At 44.0% G+C, this 27,475-nt stretch overlaps 1 protein-coding gene across 1 annotated transcript in view; it reads left to right on the forward strand.

Annotated features, from left to right (window-relative positions):
* The first annotated feature begins 227 nt into the window (after positions 1-227).
* Positions 228-27,475, forward strand: part of LOC120840279 (multidrug resistance-associated protein 1-like) — a 39,608-nt gene continuing 12,360 nt past the window's right edge. Inside the window, exons 1-8 of the mRNA XM_042287007.1 lie at positions 228-384; positions 1,309-1,566; positions 4,603-4,806; positions 8,057-8,203; positions 16,130-16,223; positions 19,054-19,256; positions 20,483-20,659; positions 21,452-21,619. Coding sequence (XP_042142941.1) covers positions 253-384; positions 1,309-1,566; positions 4,603-4,806; positions 8,057-8,203; positions 16,130-16,223; positions 19,054-19,256; positions 20,483-20,659; positions 21,452-21,619 — 1,383 coding nt within the window. The 5' untranslated portion in view covers positions 228-252. The remainder of the gene's footprint in view (positions 385-1,308; positions 1,567-4,602; positions 4,807-8,056; positions 8,204-16,129; positions 16,224-19,053; positions 19,257-20,482; positions 20,660-21,451; positions 21,620-27,475) is intronic.

Consider the following 27,475-nt stretch of genomic DNA (forward strand, 5'->3'; position numbering starts at 1 on the left):
ATAGCCTTGATCTGCTTTCATTGAGCACGAGCAGCCGTGCGACCCTAGCTTTGACTGCCTATGCAAAAAAAAAAAGTTGCTCATAAGTATATTGCAGTTGAGAGCTATCACACTCAAGATTTATTTCCTGCTATTTTGGTTGAAGTTCATTTGAGTACTTTTGTCATTGGCAGCATAACATTGATGTCAGGGATCAGTAAACCCTCTTTCTTTTTCTGCAGAGACCTCATAAGCGGTAGCACCAGTTCGCAGATGGGCACTCTGTCTGTTCTTTTTATGGCAACCTGTGTTGGAGAAACACTTCTATCGTGCTACCAGACGCATCTGTGTATGCGTCTTGGAGAACAATTGCGATCACTGCTCCAGGCTTCAATGTTCCAAAAGGTTGGAGGTTCACTTGACTTCGTTTCGCGTCTTATTTTTTAACATAGTTTTCGTTTTCTTTGCTATCTCTTTTGTATTGATAAAAATCTAATTTAAGATATAAATAGTTTAGAATTGTGTTTGATTTTGAGGGATGAAACATTGCACGGAATGTTACTTCCTCCGATGTTCTGTGACCGGAATCAGAAAGACCTATGTTCATCCGTGAAATGCATGTGTTGTAGACTACCATCCTGAGTTGCTAAAGTTTTAAGACATATGTGGGGCCTAAGCTATTACGCAGACCAAGCCCAGACAGCACGTCGTGGAAATGCCTAACTTGAGCCAAGCCTGGCAAACGGAAGGGCCTATCTGGGGCATAAGGGTTTGCTCCAATGCGCTAATTAATAGCAAGTTATATTTTGCTTGATTTGTCTATGGCTTTTCGCTAGCTTAGTTCGCCACATAATTGCAGATGTGCCAGATGGGCAGAAAATATGACGCATCATCCAAACAACAGTCGGTTAAGCCCAAATCTGGCTTTTGAGTGGCAATGTTTGACCGAAGTTTCCAGCTGACCACAAAAAAAAAAGGAGCATAATTTTTTGCATTTACTTCAGAACATGGCTCTAAATCCAGGTGACAACGAGAAAACCAGGCTGTAAAGCATAACTATCAAACTCATTTGGCAATTTATGGCTGAGATAGCCAAACTCAGGGGAGATAATATAAATTTAGGTTCCACCTTGGCATTCGTGGTTTTTCAAGACCTTGACATTCATGGTTTTCAAACCCAAACTTTGTTCAAAAGAACGGTTCTACTAAAGAGGTTGCTTATAGAAGATGGCATATCTTATCAGTCAACCTTAGTTTTTTAATGTACTTTTTGTTAAGCCTTCACATCTCCTAAAGGAAACATATGTCTGCGTCCATGTATCCCTCCAGATTACTCGACTGTCGCCGACCTCACGGGCCGAGTTTCCTGTAGGACAGGTATTGTCCATGATTGGCGTGGATACTATGATGGTTTCCTTCGGCATCATACAGATTCCTATGCCCCTCGCCGGAATCATCTGCTCGCCACTCATATTCTTCATGCTCTCGGTGCGTGTGGGAGTTGGACCCACCGTTTCGTGCGCCACCTGGCTCCTTTTCGTCCTCCTGTTGCTCTTTCCAACATCAAGGATACAAAACGCACAGTGGGTAAGCAACACGGCACAAATAAAGCCAGCTGAGCGTTTCCACAAAAAAAAAAATACACCAGTCGATTTGGTGATTACGTGAATCCCTAGTGTTACCGGAACGAGAAAAAAGACAACATATCGTGAACTGAACCGCAATGCGTGGTGAACAATCACTCCCCCCACTGACCAACAGCAGTCCCACGCTTCATGGCTCAACTGTCACAATCACCGTGTAAACTGGCAGCAGCCCTAGTCTGGGAATCACCGGTTAAAGTCTGGCAAATTTCACCCTAAATTAAAATAGGCAAACAGGAACATGTAAAAAAAAAGAAAAACAGTCAGGTTTTGGTCTCGTTAAGGGGCGAAGATTACGTCTTCAGATATTAATAACATGCTCATCCATAAAATTTTAGTATATTTAGCGTCTTCTTTCCTTCTAGTACCCTTCTAGTGCTGAAGTGCAAGGTGATGTCACCACCAGCATACAAATTAGGCTGCGCTGTGTAGGATTGTATCATATACTGGTGTCCCTAGTGAAAAAAAAAAAAGAAACATTTGTATGAGAAATTTTTTTGTGTCAAATAAACGCATAAGTATCATACGAGATATGTAAGAACATATAAGAAGAATTTAAGATATATTAGAACATATGAGCACCATATCAGAAACTTATAGGAAACTTCTCACAAGTTTCTTACATGGTTCTTAAATGTTCCTATATAACTTATATAGCTCTTATATAGTTGTTATATGGATGTTATTTGGTTCGGATATGTTCTTGTATATCTTATATGATTTATATCCGTTTATTGGGCGCAGAAATTTCTCATGAAAATTAGATTTTTCAAAAGGGATAGTGATACGTAATGCGTGGCCAATGAAGCCCCGTAACGCGGTCCAGCTGTTAGGACTCAGAATATTCGCTAGCTGGCGCAGTGGGGCCAAATTATTTATACACATCGTACTTGTGCCATTAAGGTATAGTTCTACTTTGATTTACAAGTTTCTAAAGTTTTGGCTAGCTTCGAGCGTTCTCAAATATATTACAACCGCGTCTGGGGCGTTCGGAATACGCACGACGTGGCAGCGGCCATAACGATGGCCAAGGTGGCGAGGGGTGGATGCTGAGCGCTGTTGCTGCCGTCGTGCGGATCTCTCGTCGTTATTTTTTTCTGGCGAAGGTGACACGATTAAGGCGCAATCACGTGGAGAGTGTTTCATTTGTCTCTTGGTCGTCAGCTGCGTCGCCGAAAAGCTCTTTTTTGTTTCTCATAAATTCAAGCCAGATGACGCTAGAGACACCACCGTGACGTTTTAAACGACACTTTCACTTCGGTTAAAGCAGGGGTCTCCAAAATCCCAAAATGCGGACCACTTCCGGCCCGCGAATGTCTTCCATCCGGCCCGCGGCAGGCCGCAGTCTTTCTATTGATGCCCACCCCGCGGCCCGCTTCCAGCTGACCCGCTGATAGCGGTGCAAAAGAGCACGTATTCACAACGGTGCCGCGACGCGCCTCAAATGCGCAGACGAAGATACCAGCGAGAACGAGATAAAATGCCACATAATACAAGTCAGCTCGCTATATTATTGATTAAGCATTGTCATCACCAGCAGTATCATTCTTAGCTCGTTGTTTCATGTATGTGTAAATTATACAGGGTGTTTCAAAGAACGCAGGCCAAATCGCTCCTGCGAAAACTACTTATCACAACGAAAAAATGGCTTGTTGCGTTTTGGTCCTGGGCAGACTTGGACGTATAGTTCAACTACTCTACACAAACTACTGTAGTTTAACTACTTTTCCGAAGTAACTTGGTAACTTTAAATTACAACTTGATTTGGGTGATTAGTACTTTTACTTAACTCCTTTTTCCAAGTAACTTCTACTCAAATTACTAGCTACTTTCTATATCTAGTGCTAATTTTTCTCATCACGAAAGTTTGAGCGCAGAAATAAATAAGATGCCGACAGATGAAGTTGCCTTCCCGAACAAAGGGCCCCCTCACATTCCGTTCCCACGCACTTATACTCGGCAGCCGTAGAAACTGCATCACAGGCGTCCTTGGGGCAAGGTGGCGACGAGCAGCCAAAACATAACACCGGCGCGCACGAACGCAGAAAGAGATGCTCAACAAGCCCTGGAGTCTGGACGGGTATTGACCTAATCCGGTAATGCATGTAGGTTCCGCGCCTCCGGCCATGAAAGACGGGGACACTCCGAGGGTTTTTATTTTCATGTTGTCTGCCTTTAGTGAGTTCTGCCTCAAGTGGTTTGGGGGTTCCACGGGAGATGCCGCTAAAATGACCGCGCAGCTGGGCGCCTGTTCCCATGGTCGCCTCGTCGTCAGTGCATACGCCTTTGCAAAGCCGGACTCGACCGCGCACTAACTCAGACACGGATGATCCGTTCATGGGAGCACGTTCCCTCTTCCAGCTGCAACTGTACGAGCGACGATGCTTGTTCACGTAATCCTTCGCGTTCTTCCGAAATTCTATGCCAGAGAGACCGCCTCTTTGTTGAAAACGATTTACTTGTCGGGTGAGTCAGGCGCGTCAGGATACCACAGTCGTCGGCGAGGATTGTGAGTTGTCCTTGGGAGAACCTTTTGTTGGACCCGGCGTCAGCGGCGAAGTATTCTTCGGTTCCTCTTCTGTTAAACCAAAACAATTTTTTTTTCAGTAGCGTTGCGCTAGCATTGCAACGAGATGCGCAGTCGTCCGGATGATCTCATCGTCGTGGCGCGAGATTTGAACCCTTGACGGTAAGGTGCACTCGCTCAGCGTACTCTCAGAACGTCAAAAAAATAAAGAGGGGCCAGTCATAACAAGCTCAACTTGCCGGAAAAAAAAAAGAGACAAGGAGGAGAGTTTGTTATTACTTTTTATGCCGTATATAAACCTATTGTAAGTCAAATTCTTGAATTATTTCCCCTAACGAGGTAGCGACAACCAGAAATGAATACTCCGATAAAACAGCATACGCACTAAATAATAATAGCTCACGGGTTTCTAGTGTTTTCAGAAATTTTACATCTACCATCTAATTTTTTAAGCGCAAGATTGTGCAAGCTCGGGACGAGAGGCTCAAGCGCATGACGGACATTCTGTCTACGGTGAGATTGGTGAAGATGTACGCATGGGAAGAGGCCTACATGAAGGCTATGAAAGAAGTCCGCGAAAAAGAAATGACTTCCATATTCCGTGTCAACTTGCTGGATGGCCTCCTCGATTCCTTGTACAGCGCATCGAGCTCTGTGGTATGTAAACACAGCCTCGACTTCTTTACCATGCTCATTACGTGGAATCAAAGTACTTCTAACTCGCTCCTTTAAACTCTCTCAGAAGCTCTTGGGTCTTAAATGCCCCGACATGCACTCACACAACTATCAGTGGTCGTTATTTACCCAAGTTAGTTAACGAGAAAGCTGAGCAAAGCATGCTTTTCGGCCTGATTTTCCCGGTCTTCTGCCATATTTCCCCAGTTACAACGTCGCCTCCCCGGGCAGCACAAGTAGTGGTGCCCTAGAGTGACCCACTTGGGAAAAATGGGCTTGGGCAGCCCCTGCAATACCCCTGTGGGTTTCACATCGATTCAACGTGGCCATGCTCGATTCGGGCTGCGCATGCAATACCCCCGTGGGTCTAATCTCTGTTATGCCAGCGCAAACTTAGCGTAGATGGGGTGAAAGTGAGGACACGCCTAATTGGGCCGCCGACGCAGTACCCCCGAGGGTGCCACTTCGGCTACGCGTGGGTACTCCCAACTTAAGCTACCTACGCAATGCCACCTCGGGTCCCACCTCGGCTATACGGGCGCACATTTACCATAAATATTTGCTCTACACAGGCTCTTCATTGGCACACCCAACCTCGGCTGCACTTTTAATGGCCCCGTGGGTCCCACATCGATTATGCGGAGCAGAGTTAGCACAGAGTTCGGCTAAGCGGGGCCTGCGTGGGCATGCCCAACCTGGGCTGCCTGCGTTATGCGCCCGTGGGTCCCCCCTCGGATATGGGGGCGCACATCCGGCACAAAAGTGAGATCAACGGGGGCACCGCGTGGGCTCGCCCAACTTGAGCTGCCCCCGCAATACTCCGGTGGGTCCAACCTGCCACGCGGGGGATGAGCCAACACAAAGGTGGGCTCCAGGGGTTCACTGCGTGGGCATGCCGAACTTGGTCTGCCCGAGAAATTCACCCGTGGGTCCCACCTCGGCTATCGGGGCGCATATCCGGCACAAAGGTGGGATCCACGAGGGCACCGCGTGGGAGTGCCCAACTTGAGCTTCCCGCTCAACGCCCAGGTGGGTCCAACCCCGGCCACGAGGGGAATGAGCTAACACAGAACTGGGCTCTAGAATTCATCGGGTGGGCATGCCCAACTTGGGCTTTCAGCTCAATGCACCTGTGGGCCCCACTCAGCAATATGGGCGCACATCTGGCACAAAGGTGGAATCCGCGGGGGCGCCACGTGGGCGTGCCCAAAGTGAACTGCTTGCGCAATGCCCCGGTGGTCCAGCCTCGGCTACACGGGGGCTGAGGTAACACAGAGGTGGGCTCCAGGGGTTCACCGCATGGGCATGCCCAAGTTGGGCTTCCCACGCATTGCCCCGGTGGGTCCAACCTCGGCTACGCGGGAGCTGAGTTAAATCAGAGGTGGCTCCAGGGGTTAACCTTGTGCGCATGCACAACTTCGGCTGCCCACCTAATGCACCCTTGAGTCCCATGTCGGCTATACGGAGAGTTCGCAAAGAGTCCGTAATGCCTCCCTGGGTTCCACCCTGCTATTCGGTGGCAGAATTATCACAGGGGTGGGCTCCACGTGGACCCCCCGTAGACACTTTCAACTTGGGCAGCCGAGCAATGCACGTGTCATTTTCACCTCGTCTATACTGGGACAGAGTTTCACATGGGTGGGCTCCACCAGAGCACCGCGTGGTCAGGCCCAATTCGTGCTTCCCTTGCAACGCCCACATGAGCCCTACCTCGGTTACGTGGGGGCAGGTTAGGACAACTGTAGGCTACAATGAGCACCTCACGGGCATGCCCAACTTGGGCTGCCCGCGCAAAGCCCCGTGGGGATGTAGCTCTCATCTAGGTCCCCCGATGGGCGTCCAAGGTACGCTCCTCAAGTGGGTCCCAGTCCCACGCGGGCCCGACTTGCAAAACCGACATTGGACGCAAGTGTGCTGCCCAAGTGGGACCCACGTGGACCCACACTTTTGAGCCCGCTTTGTGCTACTTGTGTCGTGCGGCAAAAAAGTGTGACGGGAGCTACAGTGCCGTGCCCAACGCCACGCCAGCAAAATCCCAAGCAAAATGGCCCCGTTTTGATCAGGTTTAGCAGCCATTCATTCTCAATGGCAATTACATGCGCGTTATTTTAGGCCCCGGAGACCCTATTACTATTTGTGCATAATACCAAAATGCTCCTCTTTTTAGCTAAGCTGATTGAAGGAAGAGCAGTGATGGTGCCTTGAGAGTAACATGGTACAGTAAGAATGTTCTAATTTTGAAACATGTAAGAGACAGCCGAATGATGGTTGTGAGTGACATTCTTTCTATAGATGAAAGAGAGAATTACAGGCAGATTGAGGGCGACATTAACCGCAAGTATCACTGCTGCACAGTGCGCACTGGATCTGGTATGCTCTCGTATTCTTGCCCAACCTTGTTCTCTACACTTTCAGTATGTTTAATGGGCCACATTACCTCCTCGGTGTACGTTGCCGTTTCAGTTCTTCAGACTAAACTCCGGTTATATTTTTAGAAACTCACAGAACAGAGAAGATTACCATGTGCTATGACGTCATATCGATCAGCTCTGATTGTAAGGGTTAGTAAGTCGACACAAATACCTTTTTTGTCTCTCCGCTGTCTCCCCTCATTAAATCGAACAAGAGTGCCGTCCGCTCCTCGTGCAGGATCTGGCGGTGGAACGCCAAAGGCCGGATTCCGGTATTTGAATACCAGACACTGGCCGGACACCAGACGAACTTCGCTCTGACGCGAATGAGATAGGGGGTAGGGACAAAGGCAGCTACCCTTTCCGTCTACCCACTAATCCTTCCAATCAGCGCTCAGCGCTCGAACGTCATGCTCTGGTCTCCTCCACTCCCTTGTTTTTTCTTCGAATTATTTTTGCTAGCCGCTAATTTAGGATATAACTGTTGCAGTGAGGGAAACGAAGTCAGAATAGTGTCGAGGGCACAATTTAACGATAACTAGAATGTGACACTCATTTGATTTGAACATGTTGTGCGACAGCTTCCTTTCTGGTCATTGCGCCAGAAGAATAAAAATACGAAACTCTAAGTAAATTTTCAAGTATTTGACATCTGTCTTAGACATTCCGTGTTAGAATCGGTGACTTAAGCACTGTAGCATTATCGATTATTTTTTTAGATTTTGGCTAACGGCATGTTATTGACCGCTATACCAAGAAAGACTAATACCTTTCAGGTTAAACAAGTCGAGCTATACTTTTGATAACATACTTCCCTACAGATGACCATCATACTTTTCGGAACCTCTGCCGTTATGAACCCAAAACTAATCCTCAATCCTGAGATCTCCTTCCCCTGCGTTTACATGCTGTCCATGACGGACATGATTACAAACCCGGCTTCCTTGGGTCTAAGGATGATCAGTTTGGTAAGCCTACTAATTATATGAAACTTTTGCATGGCACTCTATCACCCTGGAGATGACACGCTTTTGAAGGGGGGGGGGAGGTGTTGAGTTGATATCAGTTGGACCCTCGCGCCACCGAGCAATGATAGGTAAACTTCGGAGCCCGTATGGATATTCCAGATGCGCAGACGAATAAATGTATACCAATGGAGAAGAAATAATAAAAGTGCAGAAGAAAAGTGATGCGATTCAAGGTATGCGCAGCAGAATAATTGCGTCACCTCATCATGTATTGTGTCCGCTGCACCGCAAATATTTGAATTTTTAAAACAGCGACTGTTAAACTCATATAATACTCAGAATTACATACATAAACTAGTTTTGTTGTCTTTCTTGTGCGTAATAAATATTTTTGATATATTAAGATATATAATCTTGGCGGCATGTCCAGTTGGTTTGCTATGCCAACTATGCCTAGCGTTTTGTGATTTAGGTACCTGCCATCGTACTTACGAAGGTTCTGAAACGCGACTAACAATATAAATAAAACAAACCAAGCTAACTGTCGGGGACGGAATCTGAAATAAGATATCAAATGACCAACGTTCCAATAACAGCCCTGAATATATTATTTCTTCTTGTTTTATTATTTATTTCTGTGTTAATTACCCCCTTTCCGCCTCCACCTTACTTTTTCTTCTTAAAGTATTTCACCAACCTCGGAATTCAAAACGTTATAACCAACCTACTAAAGTCCAGAGTATTTACTTATTTATTTATTTATTTATTTATGAATTTTTTTTTAGTTAGGCATCAGGGCCCGCAGGCATTGAAAAGAGGTACGTTTACAATGTTCAAAAAATACAAGACAAAAAAAACAAAAAAACATGAAACATGCCGTAGCACTCTAGTTACAAAAGTTCTGAAGTTAAAAGGATTAAGAATTGGGATGATAATTGTTGGAAGTTGACTCCGGTCAGAAGACGTTCGAGGTACGAATGATTTGAAGTAGGTAATGGTTCGAAACTCTGAAATGCCGACTTTATGTGCCTGACTGCTGCGTGGGGATATGTCGAATGACTCCAAAAGAGGTTGCGATTTCGTAACTTGACTGTGAGAAAAAGATTTTCTTAAACAAACATAAACGAGACCCTTTCAACCTAAACAAAGGTTAGGCAAAGACAAGCTATTTTTTTTCTAGAGGAGACATTGTGTATACGATATAAATTAGAAAGAATAAATTCCACATACCTATTCTGGACATTGGTAACGACGCCGAAAATCTTCTCAATGCTAGGATCCCAGACAACAAATTCGTACTGCAGTGTTAGCCTGAGTAGTGATTTAAATAAAAACTTCTGAGTTGAAGGAGCCTGGAAAACTTACGTTTTTAGTAGCCAAGCATGAGGTTAGCCTTGTAAATGACGTGTTGAGCATCTGAGTCCAATATTAGATGAGATGGCATGTAATCGCCAAGATATTTCTGCCTGCGTTTTCCAATGCCTTGTTATGCAGAACATGAGAGGTATGTCTGTTAGCTTGTCTCCTATGTTCACACCATCTAACGTTCCGAGGTTCATTTTGAAGAAGTGATAGGCAAGAACTCTTAGCTATTTCGTGGTATACAACGCAATCGTCGGCAAATAAAGAAATGAAAGAGGCAACCTGCAACGGTAATTCAGTAGTATAAAGGAGAAAAAACTAAAGGCCAAGCACGGATCCTTGAAGTACTCCAGATGTTACCGGAATTTTTTATGAGTCTGTAATAGTGCAATATGCAAATTGTAATCTATAAAAAAAAGAGCCAATTCGAAACAAAATAGGTTCCATATTAAGATTGTCGAGCTTAAAGAGTATTTAGTTTATGAGGCACTTTGTCGAACGCCTCATAGGAGTTCAGGCAAATAAGGTCAGTGTGTGAACCACGATCAAGCATTTCATGAAAATCATCTTTTAGTCTCACAAGTCGCGTTTGGCACGAAATCATTTACGAAAACTGTGTTGGTAAGTGTCGATGAACGAATTGACCGCAAGATCCCGGTGAGACTATACTATATATTTCACCGCTTAGCTGTACTGAAATAATGAATAATCATATAAATATAGAGACACCCGGAGAAGCAAATAAAGAAACATACGAAGAAACCAACAAAAGTAAAGAAATAAATAAATATGTAAATAAATAGATACTGGTTATGATATAATTTTCTTTCTTAATCTGGCTACGCTAACTAAGTGTGACAATACAGATCTTTTGCGTATAGCCGAGCAAAATGGAAAAGGCTATATATACGCAGGGTTGGGCAGTATTGGTACACAAAAGTATCGCGACAGGATTTCCCAAATAGATGTCGTAACTGTATTTCTGTATTGCGATATTTTTTTTTCACCAGTATCTGTATTCCTGTACCAAAATACATTTTGAATGTTTATTTGTATTACGATAAAATTAGGATTAAATGTATTTCGTTACATTTCTTGAAAAATGCTACCCCCCCCCCCCCCCCCGAAAAAAAAAAAGGATACAAGACCGAATGCTTTTTTTTTTTTACTTCAGAGGGATTCAGGTTCAAGGAGATGCTGGGGCATTGTTACTATGCTGACCAAGGTTCCTTCCGATTCTCCAAACTATTTTTCTATGTGTCCTCTTCTTTCTTCTGGGAAGTGTTGCGTAGTCGGGGACTACGCAACACTTACTCTGACTCCAATAGTGGAGTCAGAGCATCTTCTGCCGCAGGTCCCTAGGTAGGGATTTAATGAGCCCTTATTAGCTCGCATCAAATTCCCGCTGCTAAACGTCTCTCTTGCCTTAGCGTACACAGTACACCCAGCCGGCAAAGCTGAGTCACAGTCCGTTGCAGCACAAGCCTGGCGGTGGTTGACGCGAAATAGTAGGATGACTCACGGACACGCAGTGAAGTTCAACAGCTATTCGAATGCGACTGCGGCTGCGCCCGTAACATTGCACGGCTCAAGGGTACGTCATCAGTCCACATGAATGTTCTCCGGCTGCTCTGGTGATCCGATACCCAGAGAGCGGGCCAGACGTAGCCTCGCTGTGCCGACTCAGACTTCGTACACCTGCGACCCTGCGACTTGTCTCGAGCGCGGTGTTTTTCGGAGAGCTCGCACCGTTGTTGGCAATATCAGGTCGCAATCCACGAGGTCTCTGTTTCGATGGTGCTAGGCGAAACTTGAGGACTGCAATCCATGCATCGGTGGCGGAGGGTCGGCAGGAAGGACCGTAACAACAGGAATGCCACCGTATCGTTTTTGTTTTTTTCAACCGAAACATCAGATAAGACATGTGTTCCAGGAAGCTTCAGGTGGTCCACTATTTTCGAAAATTCCAAATTCAACTGCCTGCTCGATCTTCAACGAGTTCACCTACAACTAAAGCACGTATTGTCCTTTCATAGAGCAGCGTGGGTAAAGTTTCATTTTCAAGGCCACATCTTCAGATGCAAGAGTACCAGTTCATTCCACCGAGACGTAATGTGACCAATGTTGACCGGGATTTGGGGTGACAAAGAATTTATTTCGAGGTCGAAATCTTTTCGCATTACTCCTCAGATAGAAAGGTTGTCATGGAAGGGACCGCAGTCAATTCTTGATGCAAAGTTTTTTGAGCCCATTGAACACTCCTCTTCGTCCGAAACCATTACCTTGTGGGAAAGTTGCCTTGCTGCGTGCCCAACCCGTTCTTTCACAGGGGGTAACGCCCCCCGCGCTCTTTACACACAATGGCGCCCCTATAGCGTCCACAACCTTCAAGTCAAAGTGCCAAGCCTACGGAGAGTAATTTCGGGTAAACACTTCCCCTTCAAACTTCAAGCTTCATCTCAGTTGACTTCTCAAAAACATTTTAAAATCTATTGCACTATCAGTATTTCAGTATTTTTATTTCTGCCCTCCCTAAAATATGTTCGTGTATTTGTATTTTCAGAGGCTGTTTGCCTCTATTTCAAATGTATTTCCGATAGGTATCGCGATACATTTTAACAGATATATTTGAGTATCAGTATCTTAGCTACTAATTTAATGTGTCCCAGAATTTTAGTTCCAAATACATTTTTGTGCATTTCCGCCCAACCCTGAGTTGAATCCACCCGGGTGGTTTCAACTCAAATCGGACGGGCTAAATAGGTCTAATTTGTTTTCATTTTTACGAAAAAAAAATGTTTTGGGGGCATTTCTCAAATGAAGGAGGACGCAAACCGCATGTTCACCAGATTATTTTGTTCTCGAGTTACGAAGCCTAGAATCCGCAGTGGCAGAAACTAGTCTTTTTGACCGCCGTCGAAGGTCGCGTGTTTGACACCCTCTGCTCGCGCAAGTGTTTTCCTACTCCTTTATAACGTTTCCCCCTCATTTAATATGTACTATAAAGATATCTAGACGTATTCAAATATCTTTAGAAATTTTATTGTTTTCTAAGCAAAATGTCAAACTCGTCACTCAGGTTGATATTTGGTTAACTTTGACAGGTCATTACTTTGTCTTAAAGGCCGACGACCAGACTCAAGATTCTGCAAGGCAGAAGACCCTCCTCTCCACGCCTTCGGGCGAGGGAAGCGAAGGATGGAAAGAAGCGACCAAGAGGGGCGGGCATGGGTGGAAAGGGTAGGAGGGAGAGGAGGAAGCGGGTGAAAAGTGGAAAGCGCGAACTGGTCGTCGGTCTTTAAGTTAAATTTTCTTTCTTTGATTCTATACAAAGCCCAAAGGAAGCCCATTTTTCGATATGATAATGTCATTATGATCAGTTTACTAGCCGCTCCGTTACCTTCACGTAAACGTTGTAAGAATAACTAATGTTAAAAGTTTGAGATCTATTTTCTAAAAAAAAAAAAACATTTTTGAAGAACTTAAAAAGCAAAAATTTACAAAAATGAGGTTTTCAAGAAAATTGACCTCGAACTTTCACAAGCAAACCTCAAACCGGCATGTGCGCCTCTACGTTTTCGGAATTATGTTTCTTATTTTTTTTTTTTTTTTTTGCGTTTTCAAAAAGGGGCGTAAAGTAGGTGAACTTGTGATATTCATTGTAATTTAAAACTTGAAATAAGAGAGAAACCACATACGCACACTTTAAAACAATGAGTAACAGGTATATACAAATCGAAAGGCAACGCAACGTGTCAAAAATTGTTTCTATATAGAACGGTTCAAAGTAAACGAGGGTGACTGCTCATTATATAGCTTATTTTGATTGAATGATAAATTCTTACACCATTTCAATCTGTACATAAATCTTCTGGAATTTCTTTAACGAGTTTAAGAAGTGGACAAAAAAAAAATACAATCCCCACTTCACCAGACGCGCCCAGCGAAGAGCCACACGACTCCGGAAAGCGCGTTCTGAAGTCAACGTGCCGTCCTCCTTGCACTTCAATTTGCGGAAAATTGGAGTGTCGTGATCCAGCGGGCGGTGCAAGGAGATCACTGAAAGAGCGAGTTCGTTTCTATCTTTATTTGTGTGGCTACGTAGTGAGTGACGACATCGTCCATCACTCGTCCCTTGCACTCTTGGCGCTCAACGTCGTCGAAGGGCGGCTGGAGGAACTATTGCCTATTTTTACGCAGCTCGTTTATATTTCAGACGGTGCTCCAAGACACTTCAAAAAGAGGCACCAGGTGTACGAATTAAAAAAAAAAAAGGAATGTCGTCGCCAAGGGAATATTCTCCGAATCAGGGCACAGGAAAAGCTCGTGTGATGGAGTGGGCGGCGTGCTCAAGCACCAGGCATCCAAGTATGACTACAGAATTGTACTCCGTAACGAACGCGTAAAGCTTAGTTGAGGCATTCAGACCGAAAGTCAAATGGATTGTTCTACTCTCAATCGCCAAAGAGAAGCTCACGCGTTTCCGGGAGCTCAAGAGAGAAGAGTGGGAGAAGGTAAACCCACCAAGAGTCATCGGGTCCTCACACGTGTGGAGGAAGACGGCTTTAACGTTGCCCTAGAAAAGATCTGCGCAAGCACAGAGCAGCTGCATATACGTGTCAAAAGGCACGTGCCGCTTTGTGTCCCGAAATTTAGAAAATCATCAGTGAGGGCGTGCGTGCATGTTCAAAAGTGCAACCGTGAACTCTGTGGCTCCTACGCAGCGTGAAAACGGATTCACAGTTACGTTGAAATAGTAAAAAAAATGTACTGACTTGGGGAAATGTGCCATCGATGTTTTTTATGTTTTTTACTGGTTCTCCGCGCGCGTTTCTACGTTACTAAGGTGCACGAACTGTGCAGTCAACCATCGACAATCAGCAAGATGTGAGGATAACAAAACGCGGCGCATATTTTCCGAAGATATATGTACAAGATTTGAATAATGCGAGAATGTCCCATTCGATCGTAATAGGCTGGGTAATGAGTAGCCACCCTCGTTTATTTTTAACCGTTCTATATAGAAACAATTTTTGTCATGTCGCGTTGCCTTTTGATTTGTATATACTTGTTACTCATTGTTTTGTAGTGTGCTGATGCGGTTTCTCTCTTATTTCAAGTTTTAAATTACAATTAATATCAAAAGTTTACTTCGTTTACGCTCCTTTTTGTGAACGTAAACAAAAATAAGATATATTTTAGAAATCGTAGAGGCACACAATGCCGGTTTGAGGTTTGTTTGCGAAAGTTTGAAGTCAATTTTCTAAAAAAAAAAAGAAGTTGTAAAGCTTTTTTTTCTAATTTTTTTTTAGATATAATAGTTGACTACAACAAAAAAGAAGCAGTCTAGAAATGTAATATTTTGGTTGTATGTCCTCTATTCGAGCCGCAATCGCGTGAAATGTGTGCTCATTCTAGTTAAATGAGCACAAATGTCACGCGATTGCGGCTCAAATAAAGGACATTCAAACACAATATTACATTTCTAGATTGTTTTTTCTTGTAGTCGACTAATTTATCTAAAAGAATTTTTAAAAAATAGAAATTTACAAAAATAGGGTTCTTGAGAAAATCGATCCCAAACTTTCGACATTCGTTATTTCTTACAACGTTTAAGTGAAGGTAGCGGAGCGACTAGTAAACATATCATAATGATATTATTATATCTATAATGGGCCTGCTTTGGGCTTTTCATAGAGCCAAAGAAAGGAAATTTACCTTAAGTACAGACAAAGTAATGACCTGACAAATTTGACCAAAAATGCGACCTGAGTGACGAGTTTGACATTTAAAAAATTATATAAAAATATATTTGAATATACCAAGGTATTAATATAGCACCTATTAAATGAGGGGGGATGTTAAAAAGGTGTAGTAAAGACACTAGCGCCAGCAGAGGGTGTCAAACACGCGACCTGCGACGGCGGGCAAAAACACTAGTTCCTGCCACTGCGACTTGAACGCTTCGTAACTCGAGAACAAACAATCTGCGGAACGTGCGCCTTGCGCCCTCCTTCATCTGAGAAATGCCCCCAAGACATAAATTTTTTTTTCGTCAAAATTGACAATAGGACCCTCTTAGCCTGCTCGATTTGAGATGAGACCACCCATACACACACACACACACACACACACACACACACACACACACACACACACACACACACACACACACACACACACACACACACACACACACACACACACACACACACACACACACACACATATATATATATACAACGGGCATGGTGGCGGGAGGCCGAAGGCGTGGGTATATAACTGAGAAGAAAAAACCCTTAGTGAGAACAGCAACAACGGACAATTTAATCTTCGACGTTTCGGCCGGAGTCCGGCCTTCGTCAGGAAGACCGGATTCCGGCCGAAACGTCGAAGATTAAATCGTCCGCTGTTGCTGTTTTCACTAAGGGTTTTTTCTTCTCAGTTATATATATATATATATATATATATATATATATATATATAAGTATGCTCAAACGTTTGCCAACAAAATAGGACACGAGATTTATTAAACAACGTGCTATACTCATCTGTACACTTAAGGCGTTGCTGAGTATGCGAAGGATCAAGGCTTTCTGCAATGCCGAAGAGCAGGAGAATCGACAAGCCTGCAGCAAGAATCACACCCAAAGGAAAGGTACGAATAGATGACAGACAAACAATAAACATCTGCTTCTTTATATATATATATATATAAAGATATTTCCGTACCATCATGCTTCAAACCTTGAGGTTCTTCTAATGGCATTCTGAATTATTAAGCATTACTTCTTCCAAAATAATACATTTATTATATCACGTTACATCAGAATGCACCTGAACTATATAAAACGTATATGAACTTTCCCAGACCCACGCCTTTAAAGCAGGCATTTCTTTCAACCTGGTACTCGAAGACTTCCTTTTCGGGCGCTAGGACGTAAAATGTAAAGGCTATTTTAGGTAAACTGTGCGAAAACTTTAGAAACGCTTGTACACGCTACGTCTCTCTAAGAAACGTATTAGTGTATACGGTCCTAATGAGCGAGTCGATGTCGTTTTTCGCTACGTGCCAACATTTCTAATTAACAAAGGCCCTTAGCTAATTTTAAAGAAACTGTACGTTTACTAAAATATTAAGGTGGGCTAGTTGGATATGACAATTAGAAACAAATATTGCGAAGGTCAAGTACACGCTGACGCAACAAGCTGTAAGAGAATGTATCGAGAAAAATTGTACAGAGCCCTTCCAAAACCAATCCGGCTTACACCTTGAGTCATTCTTGGAGCTATTAACATTCTACCTAGCATCCACAGTGGTCTCATATTCATCGGGAATGCTTACCTGTTAAAGAAAGGAATTGGCATTGGACCATGTGTGGCACCAGTGTTATGCAACATCTTCTTATCCAGATGCGTTCGGGCCATCACCCAGTGGGTATTTACCAACCAGGTCTCAAAAATATACAGATATGTGGTCGACTATGTTGTGCTACTAAAATATACCTGATGTAAATAACGAGCAAAAAATCAGACACATACGTTCAATCTTCACTAATAATACACAAGGACTCAACTTTACACACGAGCTACCAACAGACAGCATAAACCAATCTCTTGATTCCAACTAAACCACTCTTTCTGGATGAACATACTACGATCAAAAAAACATTTACTCCAATATGAGTGTTCCCATTCAAAACTCATTAAAATGACAATTATCAAAAACTGTCTTAGCGCAACCCTCAAGAAGTCATGTGCTCACAAGGCGGGATAGAGGTTTGAGACACAAATACACCGACTCAAGACCTCTGGATATCCAAGTACCACCTTGTACGAGCTAAGCTGTAGAAAAATGATCAACTCCCACAGACAGAAAGAAAAACCCAAGTACAAAGGACAACACCTGGCTGTAATAGCCTACATTCACCGGGTATCACACAACGTGAAAAAGGTGGCTTCCAGGTATGACATCCTTCTCGTATTTTCAGCACCAGACAAGCTAAAAAGGTTTGTCCGATATAAAATTCCCCACATGGAAGTCGCATTCAATGCGACCAGAGACATAAGCAAACATATACACCTTGCCAACGCCAGGTCATTTATGAAATACCTTTCACATGTGGAAAAGTATATGTTGGTCAGTCTGGCCGCTGCGTGAACACCAGGTTACGTGAACATGCTGCCTCAATCAAATCAACACCATCGGTGCATCTCGCAGTGTACGTAAGATACTGTCACTGCAAACCGATACTTACAGTGAGAAAGGTCCTTCGAAAGTTCCGTGAGAAGAAATCAGGGCAACCATACGAGCTACTGACCATCAAAGAAAAAGAGAACTCGTGTGTCAGAGCATCATCAGTGGCATTAAGTGACAAAGAACTCCATTACCTTAACTTTCCTACTTGAGGTTGTTTAATTCGGTTACAGTCACCAACTTCCTGTTTCTTTCTTTCTGGTATTTGTAAGTTCTTTACACGTAACTTCCCTTTCCCATCAACACAAGTTCATCATTGGAATTTCTTCATGCCGAAGAGAAAGGCGAGAGAGAAACACTACCTCTTTCTCGTCGTCTGTGTGAAGATTAAAACGACAGTTGTGAGTTAGTGCTTCTTCCGTCAGTCTGTACTTGACTTTCGCGCTATTTATTTTTAATAACTTTAAAGAATATAATATTTTTGTGCGCGAACCCTCCATTACGAAAGTTTTAAAGCGTGTTGAATAATATCTCAACGAGTCGTTGCCATTAAAGTTTGACTCTAACGTTTTTTTCCTGGACCCCCATTTGCATAAACCTTTGCTAAACACACCAACAAACGTCGATGAAATAATATTCCAAATATTATTCCAAAATAAAATTTTTGCGAAAAGTTATTGATATTACAATTTCGGTTCTTACGCTATTTTTCGATATGAAAGTATTTGCTGGTAATATTGAAAAAGTGACGCTAACGGCAGGCAGGGGTTCACACTTTGGACCGTAGAATTTGTTCCAAACTAATTCCACACAGTTTCACGGTGAGAAACAGGTGCCTTGGAAGCTTCCTTCAGTGTCCGCGCACCAGAACGCAAACACTTCTGGGCATAGTCTATTTTCTAAGCTGCCTGCTCGACTGGCATGCCTACCTGCCACTGGAGTCACGACAATGAAATTTGCGGATATATTTGAAGGTTGGTTTTTGAGTCATTTTCAGTTGCCGATTTCACGATAATTATTCTGAATTTTGCGATGCTAAATAGCAGACCAGAAAGGGCAAAGGCGGGTATTCAGGAAATATATTTAATTTAGGTAGCTCAAAATATCGCCATTAAAGGGGTCATGAACGGTATCGGGTTGAAATATTCATGACTTTGTAGGGTCGTACTGATCCTAGTCTGGCCCAAGTATACTTGCACAGACCGCTATGATTGACCGCTGCTTCAGTCGCCTCTGCAGCAATCAAATTTTCTCCTTCCACACTAACCCTATCCACGTACTTTTCACCCAGGCGCAGTTGCCTTGGAAAACTGCTCGTTCGCCTGGACTAATGCACAGGGACCAAAGCCCAAGGCCGTTCTCTGTGGAATCTCCATGGACGTCCAACCAGGTGCCCTCGTTGGCATCACCGGGTTGGTGGGTAGCGGCAAGTCGTCCCTGCTGGCGGCCATCTTGGGAGACATGCACCGTCTCGACGGAACTGTCAATATCACCGTACGAACAAACACTTCCACGCTGTTAGGTTATTTGGGGCGAGATATAACGTCGATACACCCTTCCAACTTACGGTTGACGGCAGAGGTCGCTACCTGCCACTGGGGCCAATCTAAGGCCGTTAACGTTTTGCGTGACCTTGGAGAGGGAACTCAGTGAAACGTAGAAAGCGTATGACGTGCTACGTCCACGGAGGTGAATTTTCTGGTATGAATTGTAGCGTCGGCTGAAGTCGGATGTGTAATGGGAAGCTGAGTATAGCTCTGACGCAAGCACTGCGGAACGCCCCATCTTCTCTTGGACTTGCGGCTTGTCTCGGTTTTAGATTTCCAGCGCTTAATTAAAATTAATTAATTAAATTAAAAGCGTGTTCCTACCATCAAACCGTCTCTACATACTTTTGGTATTAGTCAAACGATTTAGATTGGAGCACGTGTAGAGAAAGCTCGCACGACAGATCCCAGGGATCCTGGGTTCAATCCCTATCCCTGCCCGGTGTGATCTGGGTGGGCATCGTACCGGCATGCGGTCGTGTATCACTACTGCGTGGCACACGTTAAAGGCTAGCGATTCTACTGCACTGGTTGAATTTCTCATCTACAGCTGAGACACAAGACACCCATTGGGGCTGACTAACTTCCGGCTGTACAAAAATACACATAAACGTATTCAAACTAGCTTTCTTTTTCTTCTTGCCACTTTCATGACATTTATTGCGGTTTGTGCGCAACAATGGTTGTACCTAGTATTGTTCCATCAAAATTACAATTAGCAATATATGCTTTGAGATATATATTGCGACTATCGAGGTTTTGTACCAAAGCAAGCATTTACATTAAAAAAAAAAAAAAAAAAAAAAAAAACATTTAACAGTTTTTATGAAATGCATTTTCATATTTACTTCCTGAAAAATAAAACATGCGCTACACACATTTTTTTTTCCTTTTCATTGCACAGAGTGGTTCCCACGAGCAAATTAGTTTTCTTTTTACCTTAATCCTTTACGTTTACTGCCGGGCCCGCCGTGTTCACAATAACATGCATATTTGTTATGCACAGCGCGTCCAGGTTATGAAAACGATCAATTTCACAGCTATCACCAAATTTATACAAAAAGAGATGAAGGATTATAGAAAGTGTAATTTTCACTTGGCTTGTGTAGATGCTTTAAAAAAATAATATTCCCTTATGCAGGTCATCTTAAGGGCATCCTTAATGTGTTGCAGGGAAAGGTGGCATACGTTCCTCAGGTGGCTTGTATTTACAACATGACTGTCCGTGACAATATAGTGTTTGGTCAGTCTTTCGAACCTGACCGCTATAGCAGCGTGCTCCGGGCGTGTGAACTTTTTAACGACATCAACACATTCCCTGCTGGTGACCTCACTGAAGTTGGGGAAAAAGTAAGTAAAAACAGCACTCAGCAAAACAATTTGCAAGTCAACGTTGAAATCGCGTGCCGTCTTTCGCTTCAGAAATTCTTCAAAATCGTGAATGGGTAATGTCGTTCGTAGTGCCCAATATGTCCTAACCTTTGGTCGGAAAAACTTTAAGATATATTTAAAGAAAAAAAAAGCACGAGAATTTTCTACTTAAGATATAAACTCTTCGTCTGGATATCTACCTGAAATTTAAGACACAAAAACACAGCACAAAATGTTTGTTATATATTGATACTATTGTTTAATCAATAAATCAATCAATTAATCAATCAATCAACCAATTTAAGCTTAATTCTGTCCCAAACAGCTTTAGGGACTTATGAGAGTTACACTTGCACGAAATGAGACAGCACTAAAATTTGCATACTAAACAGCAATCCTTAGTATTTTACTGTTCTTGAACTTTTCAAAAGAAGTGAAAAAGTTTAAGTCAAGGTTAAAACTTTTGTCGTACATGTGCATCGAACTTAAACTACATACGGTGCACTCTCGTCTATTCAATCGCAATTCTTTTTTTCTGCGGTAGCATAACTAAGATGCATGAGAACAAGAAATGTCAAAGCTATTCCACAAAGAAACATGTAAAAAATAGGTATGGCATAACACCGAATGAATTGTCTGATCTAGATATCGTCAGAATTGTGAAGATCATGTGTGATTTTTATTTTGGATTCAATTTGAATGCTGTTAGTTGTCATTAACGATATCTCTTTTCTTCTAAACATTTCACGGCGAAAATTTTGAGTCTTGCAGGGTGAAACCTTGAGTGGAGGTCAGAAGCAACGAATCTCACTTGCCAGAGCAGCCTACAGTTACAGCCAGATCTACCTTTTGGACGACCCGCTCAGCGCCCTCGACCAAACAGTAGCAGACAAAGTCTTCGAGCAAGTGCTGGGGAGCTGCGGCCTCCTGAAGGACACGGTATGGTCGCGCTTAGATGAACACGTAGCCGACTTTCTTTTAGCAACATCAGCATTGGGAATCGTCCTTTGTATAAATTTGAAGGATAACCGCTAAAACGACCCTACTGGAAGAATTTAGTGCACTTACCTTCTTCAGAAATCAACAGAACTTGGCGATCGCCCGAAGAGACCAAACTTATTCAGCCCTAAGGGACCAGCTTCTCAATTTCGGACACCTTTGCGCTTAAAATAATTCTTGTCAATTGCTTGAACCTTTATGTGGAATTAAGAGCGCAAATACGAGAAGGAAGGATAGACACATAATGATCAACCAACTAGCCCACCAGATGATCGTAATGCTTGAAGCTTTATATAAAATGGTTGCAAAAGGTTTTGCGTTCTCCAGAATTCTTAACATAGTTCGGGACAAAGCAAATCAATAGCTCATTGAGCTTCCTGGCACATTGTCAAAAGCTCAGGATGTCGCAATTTATAAATTTCAAATAAGGCTAATCGTGCCAGTTCTCCGCTAAGCAACAAAACTGGCGGCGCCCACAATAACTTCGGGAAAACAGAGCGCCATAGTTACTCTAATAGCCCATACAGATATTCGCGTGGTCAACGCGTTTGAGTGGGGAAATGCGTCCTTGCGGCTGTGTTCGATTGCTTGCGCTACGACGCGCGCCGTCACGTAGCCTACCCCAACGTACCGCGACAAGGCACCAGGCGTTCCGGAGAAAAAAAGAACTGTGTTTTTACGCCTTGCGTGAATAAACTATGCGTCCCAGAAAACTCAAACTCCGTAAGAATGTGAGGCTAGCGGTTCAAATATCACGTTTCAAAGTAAAAAAAAAAGACGTTGAAAAAGGAGATAATCGAGAAACGAAATTAGCAAGTACCGTGAAAAAGCACACAGGAGATTGAACCAAGATTACATGGGGTTAGGTGGATACGCTGAAGGGATGCCTTCTCTTGGTGAGGAGTGGTCAGCTCGGTGTCGAAAATTAAATTGATATCATTCACGTGCCCCACTATTTTCCCCCCTTACACTATCGTTAAAAAATGCATAGTTACCAATTAAATTTGAGAAACACTTGGTTATCGCACGTTTGTTTTAATTTATCTTTCCCAGAAAGTCTTTATACAAACAGTAAACATGTTTCCTAACGCATGCTGTGTAGTTAGATGCCTGCTTCGGGTATTAATTATTATTTTTAGCTATTTGACTATTGATCTGCTTGGTCACCGTCAAATCATTATTATCTGAAATTTAACAATGTTGTGTTATGCGTGTCCTTATGAGTGAGACTGTCTTCAAGTGGCTCATATTGGTTTTGAGGAGCTAGTCTTGACCAGATCAGTTTCACTTGGCTATGAATAACTTTAGTTACTATTATTCCCACATCTGGGATATTAGCGTTTCTGGAATAGAATTAACTTCAAGTGGATATTATTCGCTGCTGGAATATGTTCTTGGTCAGATTGGATTGAAATAGGTATATATATCACTCACTGTCAATATTATATACATTTCATGCAGTTGGTGTGTTCTTAAAAAATGATTGACTTCAACTGGCTAATATTGACTATAGGCATCTATTATTGACCTAGAAGGCTCGAATTGGCTATTATTGCTTCTTATTGCCTGACAGCATCCATTGCTGACCTGGTTGGCTTGAATCGGCAACAAATGGCTAGTAGTGCTAATTTGTCGCAATGTTCCGCTATTTCCATACTTATAAATGTAAATGGCTTCAGTGGGTTTTGTTGGCAATTAACATCTGTTCTATACAAAATCGCTTTAAATCAATTAAGAATGAAGATTAGTGACTATTGTTGACGTTTTGCTATTCATTACTTTTTGAATATGAATGAACTCAAGTGGCTTCTAATGGCTATTTGCAGTTCTTGGCCAAATAGGCTTGAAATGGCTATACGTCGCTATCAGAAGCTATTATTTACAATTTATGCAATTGTAATGTGTTTGGATTGAATTGACTTCAACTGACAAATATTGTCTACAGGCTTTTGACCTGGTTGGGTTAAATTGGCTATTATTGACTATAAGCACATATACTTACCTGGTTGGCTTGAATTGGCTATAAATGGCTATTAGTGACTAGAATTGATAATAATTAGCTACTTTTGTGGCTACAAACATATGAATGGCTTCATGTGGCTATTTTGGTTTTTTGGGATCCATCTTTTTACCCGATTGGCTTCAAATGCATTCGGACGGCTCTTTGTGAATATAGTTGACAACAGACCCTCTCTGGAATTCAGTCTGACCACTTTGATCAATATCATCACCTAAAAAATGATATATGTGCTATACTAATGGCGGCGTCCTATTTACTGATGAAGAGAGAAGTTGGAGATGCTCCTAAGCAGATGATTCAAGACCTATGCGGAGGGCAAGTTCGTCTGCTCCTTGCGCAGGGGGTAACGGTGACGTCAGAACGCCGAGCCCTGATTGGCTGATCGCGCCCCCCTATCTCAGCGTCGTCTGCTTCTTTGCAACGTCGTCTGCTCGCAACGTCGTCTGCGTCTGTCTTACGTTTCCTGCGACTTTCGGAAGTGCAGAGGCCAGATTCACGAAACGATCTTACGCCAAAAATGTGCGTAAGACAAAACTTAAGAACAAATTCGTATTCACGAAACGAAATTTTCGTAAGTTTTGCGCAGGTTACGGCGAAATCCTACAACAGCTCCGAAGCTGTCTTACGCACTTCAACTCAGCATGGCCGACAGCGTCGCGGTCGCGACGACCCACGGACGTTTATTTTTCTACGTAAGCTTCTCACGCGTCCTGACTTCAAGCAGCAAAAAAAAAGTAAAAATTACTTGAAACAGAGCACGACGAACAAGAACGCTGGATCCACAGACACCGGGGAAAAGATACAACGGCGACGATTCCACCGAACGCGACCAAACGAGCTGGGCAGTTAGGCCTAGCAGGCTTTCCGCGACTTGGCGACCGTCTGCCCACGACCGTCTGACGTGCTGAATGGAATATGCCCGCGCGACCCTTGTGAACCCTTCCCGTGTTATACTTTGATCGCTGACCTCAATTTTAGATTAAGAGGTCAATTTCTTCCTCTTATCTCCTTGTTTCCCGAGGCAACGGTGACTTTCGCCGGTGAAAAAGCGGCGAATCTCCGACAGACGCAGGAAAGGTAAAGCAGCCATCGCTTTGACTAGCAGACGTAAAGCAGACGACGTTAACTGCGCCAACCCGCCGGCGCCGTTAAAGAGTGAGGGGTCTCGCCGCACACGAATGGAGGTAAAAAGTATTTGGGAGGGAACTTGCGGACACTAAGCAAACAAACCTCGGCGCCTCGGGACACCTCGCCAGTGAGTCCTTTGACTTCCCTCCTTGATGCGCGTCTGCTAGTTTTTAAACGAAAACAACGTACCGCTCGAGTTATTTCGTCTGAGTTCGCTCCGAAAGTCGCAGGAAAGGTAAGACAGACGCAGGCGATGTTGCGAACAGACGACGTTGCAAAGGAGCAGACGACGCTCAATAGGGGGTCGCGATCAGCCAATCAGGACTCGGCGTTCTGACGTCACCGCTACTTCCTTTCTCATGCGCAGAAGACGAAAATGAGCCCACTTGCGAGGCGTATACATTCTAGACGTTAGTGCGACGTGAAGCAGGAATTGAATGCAAGAGCTAGTAGGCGTTCATTTCTAACTCGGGTACAGAGAATCTGTTAGTAGCACTACTCGGCTTCAAAGCTCCTTGATGGATGGAACTTTATCAAGGCTTCTATGCGGGTTCGCGCTTCGTTCTGACTGGTAACATCTTTTTTGTCGTCGACATTGAAAGAGATTGGAAAATAATTGTACAGTGAAGTGCACAATCTCGTTGACCGTTGACTTGCAAAAGCGACGGTGCCCCATAAAATACTGTAGACAACAGATTTGTTGCCGCAATTAGTAAGGTAGAAATTAAACTGCCATTAGAGTCACCAGATGGCACTTAATTCCGGAAAGGGTCTATTATGTGGAATTTTGGTGTTTATGGATTAAAATGACTCCAAATGGCTATTATTTGCGATCTCATTAAGGGTTATTAGCTTCGCTTGAAATGGCTATACATGGGTATTATTGAATATTATTAGAAATTACGAGGCTATTTCTATGTTTACGAACTTGAATGGCCTCATGTGTATATTGCTTGATATTAGCTTTATAGTGACACAGATGCGCTAGGATCGCAATGTTGGTTATCACGAGCGCCAGCCTCTGCCAGCGACTGTAACTTGGAAGCCAGAAAAATAAAAAAAATGAAGACGTTCACTCTAGCCAAAGCTCTGGTCGGGACACCTGCATTATTCCGCCGGCGTTTAAACGACATCGCCGACAAACTGGTGACCCCGACGTCCTACCAACATAAACCAGAGTGCTGGTGGTACTTCTTTAAACAGCGACAAAGCCTCCTATGCAGTCCACCTCCGCCTTCCAGCCTTCTTGGCGAAACATCCCCGGGCCAGGTTTTCCCAAGTGAAAGAACAATCCCACCTGCGGCGCATAAAAAACCGGAGTGCCCGCTACTATTATGTGGTTTCCGCTCTTCCCCCCAGAGCTGGCTGACGTGCTGGACGACGTACTGGCGTCTCCCCCTTCTGACGGCGCCTACGACTACATCAAGCGGACGATTCCCGCTAGGAAGACGGAGTCTAGAGGCTTCAAGGCTGCAGCAGCTCCTGAGCCCAGAGGATCTCGGCGGCCGTCAACCCTCTCAGCGGCTTCATCGCATGCGCGAGCTGTTATGTGAGCAAGCTTCGGATGTGAGCAATCCGATTCTACGGGAATAGTTCCTCTAGCGCTTGCCGCAAGGCATTCGCGTGACGCTTGCACCGGCTACCAACCATGCACTAGATCGCCTTGCCGAGATGGCTGACCGCATCGCGAAGTCTGCTGCGCCTGTCCTGTCAAGCTTCACGGATAACGCTCATCAGCGTTCCGCCGTGCGAGCCCTTGAGGCCAGCATCAACGCGTTCACAACAGCTGTTGGGAAACCCAACACAACGAGAAACAACTCGCGACGTCATCGGAGAAGTAGTTCGTCTTAACGTCGCCGGAGGTTGACTTGTTGATCGCGAGCGAATCCCACGAGGAGCACAGAACACCGCTGCGCCTGTTCTTCGAACGCCTCCGCGATTACGGACTTACAATCAATGGGCCGAAGTGTGCCTTTGGAACAATGGCCTGGGAATTCCTAGGGTACCACATCACACCCGATGGTATCGAAGCTCTCCAATCTAAGGTGGAAGCCATACAAGACTATTCACAACCCAAACCTTTACGTAAGCTGTGGGAATTTCTTGTCCTCATTAGTTTTCATCGGCTTTTCATCCCACACTGCGGACAAATCATTCAGCCTCTCGCAGACCTGCTCCGAGCAAGTTCTCAGCACAAGTATCATGGACCAACAGCGCAGTGGAGGCTTTCACCGCGGTCAAGCAAGCCCTTGCCGATGCCACACTTCTCGTGCATGCTATGCCAAACGCCACAACGCGTGTTATGGTAGACGCGCCCGATGTTGCTGTCGGCGTTGCATTACAGCAGTACGGCAAAAATGGGTGGGATGCGCTTGAATTTTTCTCATAAGCTTAACCCTGCGGACTCACGCAACGGCACGTTTGGACGCCAGCTCTCCGCAATTTATGCGACCGTTCAGCACTTCCGGTACTTGTTGGAACGTCCAGTTTAACACGTGCTAACTGACCACGAGCCCTTGACCTGTGCATTGGCGGGAAATCACAAGTCCAACTCCGCCAGAGAAATTCGCCACCTCTCATGCATCTCCGACTATACCACACATCTATGCCATGTCGCTGGAACGGACAACACGCCAGCCGACGCACTC

The sequence above is a fragment of the Ixodes scapularis genome, unplaced genomic scaffold (assembly GCF_016920785.2).
Source record: "Ixodes scapularis isolate PalLabHiFi unplaced genomic scaffold, ASM1692078v2 PGA_scaffold8__174_contigs__length_109621045, whole genome shotgun sequence".
Taxonomy (NCBI): Eukaryota; Metazoa; Arthropoda; class Arachnida; order Ixodida; family Ixodidae; genus Ixodes; species Ixodes scapularis.